We start from the raw sequence: 9,882 nt of genomic DNA on the forward strand, positions 1-9,882 counted from the left end.
TTAACCCCACAACTTTCCTTTTTGCTAGAATTGCACACTACTGCTACAGTTTTAAATAGACTTTGTTGTTTAAACTATACATCCAGGAAAATCTAAAAAAATTAAAGAAACGTGCATAAAAATGATTGCATAGCAGAACATGAACATTAACTGCAAACAGTAAAGAAATGAAAGTTAGAAATACTATCAAATATACAAAGGTTCTAGAATGAACCCTTTGAACACATTCCACAAACAGTACTTAAACCCATCTTTGTTTTCTACAGTCAAGGCCTACATTTCTAAAATGAAAATTGGGGGGGGGGGACGACACCCTCTAAAAGGAATCATTCTCCCACAGTACCTCTTATTCTCATCTGTAAGCAAGCGGTCTGAGATTTGTTTAAAGATGCTAGCTTCTTATTCTGAAATGACATTGGACTTTGAAGACACTTTTTATTGCCTCCCCCAAATGATCTTTAAATACTAGAAATTATAAGTATTTAAGGGTATTACTCCCTTATTTTTAGTTATGTCTTACATTATTGACAACAAAGTAATGTGGCTCTTGCTCAAAACTAATCCTTTTCCCAAAATTACTTTAAATTTCATGGCACCACAGAATCACCTAGGATGGGAGTGTCATCTTTCGTCTTGTCTCACACTAATAAACTGAGGTGTACAGAACAAGCCTCCCTCATTAGGAGGGCAAACTGATACAAATGCACACGCCACCAAGTGCTGTAAGCATCAAAATTCAGTTTTGTTTACAACTATATGCATACACAAACAAAACCTACTTTCAGTTTACTTGCTTTTAACAGCAGTAAAAAACAAAACCCAAGAACCTATGTAACAATGATCAACAATACTCCTTAAATTTTAGACTAACTACACAGGAACATTCTTTTCCCCTTAAGATTATTTCTGCCATCATTGACATGCTCAAAACCTAAGGAGTTTTTCTGATGTTTTCATGGTTCTAAATCTTAGAAACCATGGGGGCGGGGGGAGAAGGGGGGAAGCAGTGAAGGCTCCATGTTTCAGTGACAAAAATCTCTCTGAAAATGCTACTTAACCCAGCTGGAAACCCAGTTTTCCCCAGACAGTGGAGTTAACAACAGAATTATTCCACACTGCATTATAATTATCATGGGCTTAGACATCTTGACAAGTCATAAAAGTCTACCCTGAACCTACATGTGTCTGAGCAGTCAGTGTTGTAATGTGGCTACAACTTCAGTTTTGTATCACTCTATCTTATTAGCAAGCTACATTTCTAGGTTAACAGTTCTACCAAATATGGATATGAAGATTTATTTTTAATAAGACAATGTTGCAAATTATGGTCACCAACATCTTTTCACCAAATACTTCAAGCATAAAAAAATGAAAATCTTTACAAAAATATACAGACACCACAAATTGGTAGCTGCCCATAACATTAAACAAACTGGACTCTTAAGAGTGGCTTCTCAACAGCATATCATTTTAATTATAACCATTGCCTGGTACAGGGAAACTAACAAAGTGTTTTTTTTTTTTTTTTTTTTTAAACGTTGCTTGCTGCAGGGCTGGCAGGTTGGAATGGGTTCCAGTCCTTTGACACTGATACATGCCTAGAAAGTATCATGATTTACACTATCAGTGGCCACTGGACTTAGGACTAGTCCAAGACCTTGATCTAGATTTTGACCTAGACCTAGACTGTGATCTTGACTGAGATTTGGATCTAGGTGGTTCTTTTTTCCTTGATTCCTTTTTGTATCTTGAGCCAGACTTATAATGTGTTTTGGAATCTGTTTTAGAGGTGCCTCTAGTTTTGGTGTGAGATGCAGACCTAGAACGTGATTTAGCCTTCATTTCTTTCTTGGGCTGGGACTTGGACCGTGATCTTGAATTGGATTTAGATCTTGAAAAAGATCGATTTCGGTGTTTGAATCTTTCAAAACAGAGGAGAGATACAATTAGAGTAAAAATTAGATTCTATATTAATCAAATTTGTTATTTTTAGAGCAAAAGTTCATTCTGAAATTGAAAAAAACATGAATCTTTTTCAAAGCAAAATTATTTACCTATCATTGTCGGAATGGCTTCTGCTACGCCGTGGTCTTCCAGTCGGTCTACTGCTAAAAAGCACATCAGAAAAAGCAAACAGTGACAAATGTCTATTTGTAGTCTTAATTTGAAAACAAATCACTAAAATACCTTTAGTCTTAATGAAACATTCAACAAACACAGTGAAAATTTAAAAAAAAAAAAAAAAAGGCAAAAATTTCTTCATCTCAACATCCTATTGCTTTTAAGATAGGGTCTTACAAAGTTGTAAGTGGGCCAACAACTCCTGGGCTCATGTGGTCCTCCTACCTCAGTCTTCTTGGAAGCCAAGCACATGCTACTGTACCAGGCTAAACACATTTTAAAAACACAGATCACTGCACAGCACACTTACTTTCTAGGACTATAAGATCTCCTATAGTTGTAATCAAAAGACCGACTTCTTGATCTCCTCCTTTCGTAACTCCGGCTTCTAGAACGTCTGTATCTGTCATAATCATCATAGCGTGAAGAGCTGTACACATTCCTCCCTTCCTTGGCTTTCATTTGATTTGGTGCTAGGACACAGAAATATTTAGAAACATTAAAAACTTAGCATTTAAACCCTCACACTGTAGGGAACATTTCCTGCATCACTTTTTTTTTGTCTTTTTGAGACAGGGTCTTCCTGTAGCTCCAGCTATCCTGGAACTCACTATGTAGACTAGGCTGGCCTCGAACTCACAAAAATCCGCCTGCCTCTGCCTCCCATGTGTTGGGATTAAAGAAAGGCATGCGCCACCAGGCCTGGCCCCCTGCATCATTTTTTTAGACTAAAGGAAGTAAAAGTGTTGTAACACAAGAAACAATTTTATTTTGGTATGAGAAGTATCTAGAGTGATTATCGTTTCAAGACATGAATCAGAACACTGCTTTATGTTTTAAAAATTGGCTGTTTTCAACGTCTTCTCACAATCTACTCACACAGATCACACAGCTGAGGTAATGCATACAAAAGCAGAAAGGAAGCAACACTTATACTTGGAGACAAGGCAACACCATGTACCTTTGACTAACCTGAACTCTCTATGTAGACCAAGCTGGCCTTGAACTAACAGAGATCTGCCTGCTTCTGTCTCCTGAGTGGGTGGCTGGGATTAAAGGTGAGTGCCATAACATGTGGCTTCTGCAGCTATTTTAATTTTTTAGTATCTTAAAACTTTTTTCATTTATTTTAGTGTGTGAGTGTTTCATCTGCAAGTAAGTGCACCACATGTGTGCAAACCCATGGAGGTCAGAAGAGGGTGTTGGATCTCTTGGAACTGGATGGTTGTTAGTGGCCATGTGGGTGCCGGGAACCAAACCCTGATCAGTCAGTGCTCTTCACACTGAGCTCATTTCTTTTAGTATATTGACTAAGTAAGTCCGTGTGATAGTTGGGACAGAATTCAAATTTAGGTCGACATGACCCCAAAGCCTAGAGTCCTAAGTTATTATGATGTAGCTAATATATGGTGTATACTTGCAATACTAGTTTAAGAGCTAGTCTAGATTTAATCTAGATAGCAACCCCAGTCTAACTGTACTGAGTTATTTTCATATTCACGCACCACACTCAATTATCCTTTTAGTATTTTTATGAAAATGAGGAATTACGAGAACCAAAACCTAACAAAGTATCTAAAATATGATTTATCATACATGTTAGGCATAGGGTACTTACTCTTCCGATCCCCCTGTGCAAACTGTATTTCGATTTGTCGCCCACAAATCCATTTTCTGTCCAAATTATGTAAAGCATCTTCAGCATCACGAACATCCTCAAATGTGCTAAATGTTAAGGGGCTTGAGAAGTTTTGTGAACTTTGATAATGAATGAAAATTTGGTAAGTCTGGAATAACTCAACAATCTCCCAGTACTGTTAAGCCAGACCCTACTTACTACTTGGCTGGCTCAGCCATTAATATCACAGCATAAAAGCACTTGTGATTCCTAAGAGCTATACTTCAAGAAACATGTAAATACAAGGTACAGTAAGATTTGTTACAGCCAAACCACCAAGTTATCCTATTAAAAAACTTCCCCATGTTTTAAGAATTAACTTTATGAAACAAGAAAAACAAGTCAGCCAATTCTATACTGGATACTAAAAACTTTCTTACAATGAAATAAAGTTTCCATATTTATTTCACACGAAAGCCAGCTTGTGTGAGCAAACAAGGCATGCCTTATGAGATGAAAATATCTAAAAATGTTTATATAGGTAATACTATTTTTATATATTGCACAAAGACAGGCATGTTAGCCATTTGTGGGTATGAAGTCAGAGTCAAGCAATATATTCAATCAGTATGCCAAATGCTTATTATATCCATGCAGACTGTAAAAGTAATGGCATACCATTTTAAGGACTCCTAGACTGAAAAGTCCTAAGTATGGTACCAAATATGTAGCTTCCTGTAAAAAAAAAATGAGTTTCAGACAGGTCTGCTACCTGAGAATCTAAAGGCCGTATTTAAGCAAGAGCTACTGGCATTCTATCTTCATCTGAGAAGCAAAGCTGCCCTGCTCTCTCCTGTCAGCAATAGAGACCTCTGCCTGGGATGAAAATTATTTTGCCCAGACAGATCTCCTTTAAAAAACACCATTCTAAAGGAAGCCAAGCACACTCAAAGTCTTGTATGAGATATAAGGGTCTGAAAGGGAGCTAGGCTGAGTTTCTGAGTTTGGGCATATGATCTTATTCCTCACCCCCCAATCACTATTCTAGGCAGATCCAATTCTATTTCTTAATTTTGAACATTGAGAGTACAGGTTTGGAAGGCTGATTTAGAAAACATCCCTGAAAAGCCACATTCAAGACTGACATAAAATGATCTGTGTCAGTCTGTTACTGGACTTCCTACCTTTTGTTAAGGCCACAGGTTTCCAGCTTTTTCTTAAGGCCATTATGTGTAGGTTAAATAGGTTTCCCCAAATCTGAAATATGAGTAACTGTGCTTTTTGCATTAAAAAGGCTAGTCATTGAGAACCTTGAATGCTGTAACCGAACATCTCTCAAGGTTAATTGTACTTAAGTTCTAAACTAATAAAATGGCATCAGTTCACTTAATGGGTATACCGCTTTGTTCTTCAGGGACAGTATAATTTAAAAAAATGTTTTATATCGAGCTATAAAAATTATTAAGAATAAAGCATTCTTGGATGCTATCTTCAAAAACAGAATCCTGGGCTACCGCTTAAGCTAAGACTAGGAAGAGAAGGCAAACTGGGAATAGTGAAGAAAAAGACAAAGAGAGAGGGGGCGGCCAAGAATTACTAGACCAATCAGAGAGAAACCTTCACCAAAATGAAATTGATAAGCTTGTGGACTTATTAACTCTACTTTGGATTCCTTTGTTTAACTACCCCTTTCTGTCTCAAGTACAATACACTATTGAAGTAGACGACTGCCGACACTGTTCCCAGGCAACCCCAAACCACCTCCACCCCCAAATCAGATTGCCACTACACTGTCCTTGATCACAGGCCCTGTACAAGCAGCTTTTGGCCTTTCCCTTTATGTCTCACCAGAAATTCTTAAGGTGAAAGTTTCCAGAAACTCACTGAATTTGAGCAGTAAATTTTCCTGGCTTCAAAAATTCACAGCCTTGATTCTGCCTCCCCACCTTTCCTTCTTTTCAGGGCAATGACCTCACAGAAAGGAAGAAATAACACCACCTGAAACTCTAGGTCAAAGATGGATTTCCCATAGATCCTGATTACTCATACCAAGGAGAAGGTCTCTGCAATATATTCAAGGCCAACTGATCAGCTGCAAGTGCTAAGGCAGTGCAGGGCCAGCAGGCTTTATAGCATTAAACTCCAAAATGTTAAGTGCCTGTGTGTTTCCAGCAGCATTAAAAAACAAAACAAAAAAACCTATATATATTTCTAGTAGTTCTACCCTAGACCACCCCAGCTGTTTCTCAGTAGGCTCCAGTGCATGCAACTCTCTTCCCTTTAGGCAGGGTTCTGTGGTTGAATCTCAGAACTTCATACTACTCCCAAGAGCCATTGATGACCTGTTCTAAAACCAAATTATGCTGATTTTAGCTTAACTGTTACATCCTGACGAGCTAAGAAAAAGCGCATTTATACAAGACCACAATCACAATATCAAAGGCCCACACAATCAAATTACAGGTTTTGTCACTAGACCAAACCAGCATAATTTTGAAAATTAACTGCTTACAAAACATTAAAAAGGAAAAGGAGGAAAAAAAAAAAAAAAAAAAAAAAGGAAAGTAGTTATTCTGTAGGATACATCAGGAATGACTCCTTTAATCTTGGCCATCATTCAACTTCATCTTGACCTTTAACTCTTTTAGTGCTTGTCAGAAGGACTTGTCATGAGATGCTTGGTCAAATATGACAGATGGCTTTATCTTTAACTTTGAAAAACAACCTTTTCCCCCTTTGTAGATAAAGCGAGGCTTTGTCTCCCATTAGGCTTGTCCTTCTTCCAGCTTTTCTTTATTTTTTCTTTTCCCAAACTCTCCCTTCTCTTCAAGCCTGATCCTTAAGAGGTCTTTGGCTTGTCTACTTGCCTTAAGTGTTGAACTCTACTCTAAAGGTTCTTTCATGCTTTCTCTTTGGGGTCGCCATAACTGTACAGCTTTACATTCTGAGGTAACAACAGAGGACAGCAAATTAGGGGACAATATTAAAGAAGTTTACCTCATTGTTATACAATTTGTTTTTGATCAAGTGATTCAAATTAACAAACAAGATTACTAAACTTTAACTGCTAAGCACAAGAACATATTAACTTTCAATTTGACTTACATTAAAGGTGGTAGCAACCAGTGTATTCAAATTTAAACCACACATTATAATCACTGATTTGAGTTTCAGCAGCATGGATGGGAATTTAAATGTTTATTTTTGGATTAAGAGAGCAACGTGAGTCAGAATTTTAAAAAATTTGAAGACATAAGACATTAGAGGACAAAAATAGACTATGTTTTAGATGTTACCACTTACATAAACTTGAATTTCAAACTTCAACACCCCTCACTAATCATCCATCTGAAGAAAGGATATTGAACATAAGCAAATCCTCTTGGACGTCGAGTGTAGAAATCAAGTGGAACATACACATCAACTATAGGACCATAACGACCAAATTCTCGCCGCAAGTCTTCAGACCTAAAATATCACAAAAAGATCTCAAATTTTTATGTCTGTGCCTTTCCAACTGTATTTCAGTAATCTTTTAACCAATATAAGGGACTGTGCCTGATGATAACATGGGAGTCCCAGCTGTATCTGGTAGGCTCAAAAACAAGTTTTCCGAATCACAACTTAAGAGCCAACTTTAAGAACATCCAAAAAGGCCAGGGTGAGGCAGCACAGGCATTTAAATCCCAGTTCTCAGGAGGTGGAGGTAGGCAGATTCTGTGTTCAAGGACAGTCTGGTATACACAGCAAGTAAGAAACAAAAGCAAAACTGTAACCCAAGCACTGGAAAAGCTGAGGCAGGAGGGCTGTCACAAGTTCAAGGCCAGCTTGGGCTAAAGTGTGAAAGGGAGAAGAAAAAAATAGCACTCTGTAAAGAGCTGGACATGGTGTCTTAAATTTGTAATCCCAGCACCCAGCATGAGGACAGTAAGGCAGGAGAGACTGGACTAGTTCAAGGCCAGCCCAGGCTACATCATAGCCTGTATGGGGGAGGTAACAGTGTGTCATCTTACTATTTTACATTATACCAGGAAGCCATCATGAGCCAATCACAAGTTGCCCAAACTGGCTTGGAACTCAAGGCAATTTTCCCGACTCTGTCTCCCAAGTGATGGAATTGCAGGCACTGACCACCATGCCCAGTTTAGCCTGTATTTTCTCAATAGGGTTAGACAACAGCAAGTAGGGAAGGTCTGAAGTAACAGTCACAATAAATCCAATTCATGTGTCAAAATGACAAGAGTTTTTACTATCGTTTAAAACAGAAACAAAAATCACGTAAAGCTAATGAACTTCAGATTCACAAATATAAGGCCTAATCCTGTGTTAAGATTTCTTTCAGACAATTCTGGGCATGAGAATTGCAGAAAACAAAGCCTTTGGGGGGGGGCGGGGGCGTCTCATTATGTAGGCCAGGTTGGCCCGGAACTCCAGAGACCCGCCTCCCTTTGCCTCCTCGGCGCGGGGATTAAAGGCGTGAGCCACCACGCTGGCAACAAAGCCAATCAAAAGTAAGGTCTTCATCTAAGTTGCCTATAGAGGTACTAATGGGAGGGTCTCAGCACTCCCTTCCCAAGACACCAAGACTTCCGCGAAACCGGAAGGAACACATTGAACGGGAAAAATTTTAAATTCTCAAATCCCAACAATTCCTTTCTTCCTATCTCTAACCCACTAAACACCAAACATAAATAGCTAGGGAAATTAAAGCTAGCAATAAATCTGCACCTCCCCCCCACCGAATCCCGTTATTTCACTGCGAGCCCATCTCTTTAATTTTCATTTAGAGACAGGGCATCTCTTTGTAGCCAAGGCTGGCCTCGAACTCACGGCCATTCTCCCGCCTCAGCCTCTCCAACAGATGGGATTTACAGGCGTGAGCCACCCCAGCTCCCTCCCACCTCAAGCAATTTTTATAGAACAAAAAAAATTCCTTTCGGGCCGAGGGGGGCGTGCACCTCACGAACCGTGGTCTTCGATCAATGGGGGCGGACGTCCGGCCTGCGGGCCGCGAGCACGCGGGAAGCGCCCCCTAGAACCCGGCCCGCAGCCCACACGCCGGGCGGCTCAGCCCGGCCCTGGCCCCACCCTCACTCCCTCCGGCCCGCTGGAGCAGGCGAGGCCGGCGGCTTGGCCTAGTCCGGGCTCCCAGGCGGGCGTGGGCCCCGCCATCTTCGCCCCGCCGCCGCTCGCTGCTCTCCGTGCGCCCGCGACCTCCTCAGCGCAGGCCCGGAGTACTTAGCCCCTGTCCTCTCACCTGGTGTCGTCCGCCACGTTCCTGACGAACAGAGACGTGTTGGGAGGGCGCAGGTAGCGGGACATGGCGGCAACGTGAGTGTCGGCCGGCAGCGCTAACGGGTTCAACAAACCGTCCGCGGCTTCGGCGGCGGCTTACATTCACACACACATCCACACACCACGCACACACGCGCACACACACTCGCACAGAGCCAGCGGGCTGCGCTACTGCAACTGCTTCTTCTCGCGAGACTTCGCTCCCGCCTCCACCCCTCCTCCCCCACCTAGCTCCGCGCAACGCCGGCTCTGGTAACGGTTCTTTCCCGCGAGATCTCCAGGCGCGCGCATGCGCACTGCGAGGCCTGGCGCACGCGCCGCAGTCTCAGTTCCATTCATTGGCGCCTGGCGCTGCCTCTTCCCTTCCCCCCTCAGCCGGTTCTTTCTTCCTTTCGCGCTGCATTTTCCCGCCCTTTTCTGCCTGGCCACCGCTCTCCCCCTCCCCAAATTGGGAAGCGGATGTTTTAAACCCCACTGCCAAACTACTAAATGGCTTGGTGTTAAAACAGAACCTGGAGAAGTTGAAATTATGTCTGGTCCAAGTTGTGTCCAGGTTTTTTTTTTTTTTTAAATCACATTTCTGACCAGGAGCTTCTTTGTAGTGAGTGTGGACAGGGACCAGGGGGTCTAGAGCTATCAGCATGGAGGACGTACTCCCTGTGCTCACCCCACACCTGAGTCACCAATGCAGGCCGTTTCCTCCTGATGAAGAGTGAGCCACGTCTCTGTATTTGTTTCTAATGGTTTCCTGGGTCTGCAAAGTTCTTAAATTGCAGTGGCTCTCATTTTGTTCGCAGAACCGTTTTCCATGATGAAAGCCCCTGAAGAGGTCTTTCGGCAATGCTGGG

General features: G+C 41.5%; 1 protein-coding gene across 3 annotated transcripts in view; it reads right to left on the reverse strand.

Moving 5' to 3' along the window:
• Positions 1-9,237, reverse strand: part of Srsf10 (serine and arginine rich splicing factor 10) — a 14,992-nt gene extending 5,755 nt beyond the window's left edge. Inside the window, exons 1-6 of one of the 3 annotated variants that reach the window (XM_008848611.3) lie at positions 8,997-9,236; positions 7,103-7,207; positions 3,740-3,843; positions 2,432-2,594; positions 2,055-2,108; positions 1,820-1,921 (exon numbers count right to left, since the gene is read on the reverse strand). In XM_008848611.3, coding sequence (XP_008846833.1) covers positions 1,820-1,921; positions 2,055-2,108; positions 2,432-2,594; positions 3,740-3,843; positions 7,103-7,207; positions 8,997-9,061 — 593 coding nt within the window. In that variant the 5' untranslated portion in view covers positions 9,062-9,236. Of the gene's footprint in view, positions 1-1,819; positions 1,922-2,054; positions 2,109-2,431; positions 2,595-3,739; positions 3,844-7,102; positions 7,208-8,996 lie in introns of all 3 variants that reach the window. The other 2 variants (XM_008848610.3, XM_008848609.2) reach the window with 2 other exon arrangements.
• Between the last annotated feature and the right edge of the window lie 645 nt (positions 9,238-9,882).

This window comes from Nannospalax galili, unplaced genomic scaffold (genome assembly GCF_000622305.1).
Source record: "Nannospalax galili isolate Female #2095 unplaced genomic scaffold, S.galili_v1.0 scaffold184, whole genome shotgun sequence".
Taxonomy (NCBI): Eukaryota; Metazoa; Chordata; class Mammalia; order Rodentia; family Spalacidae; genus Nannospalax; species Nannospalax galili.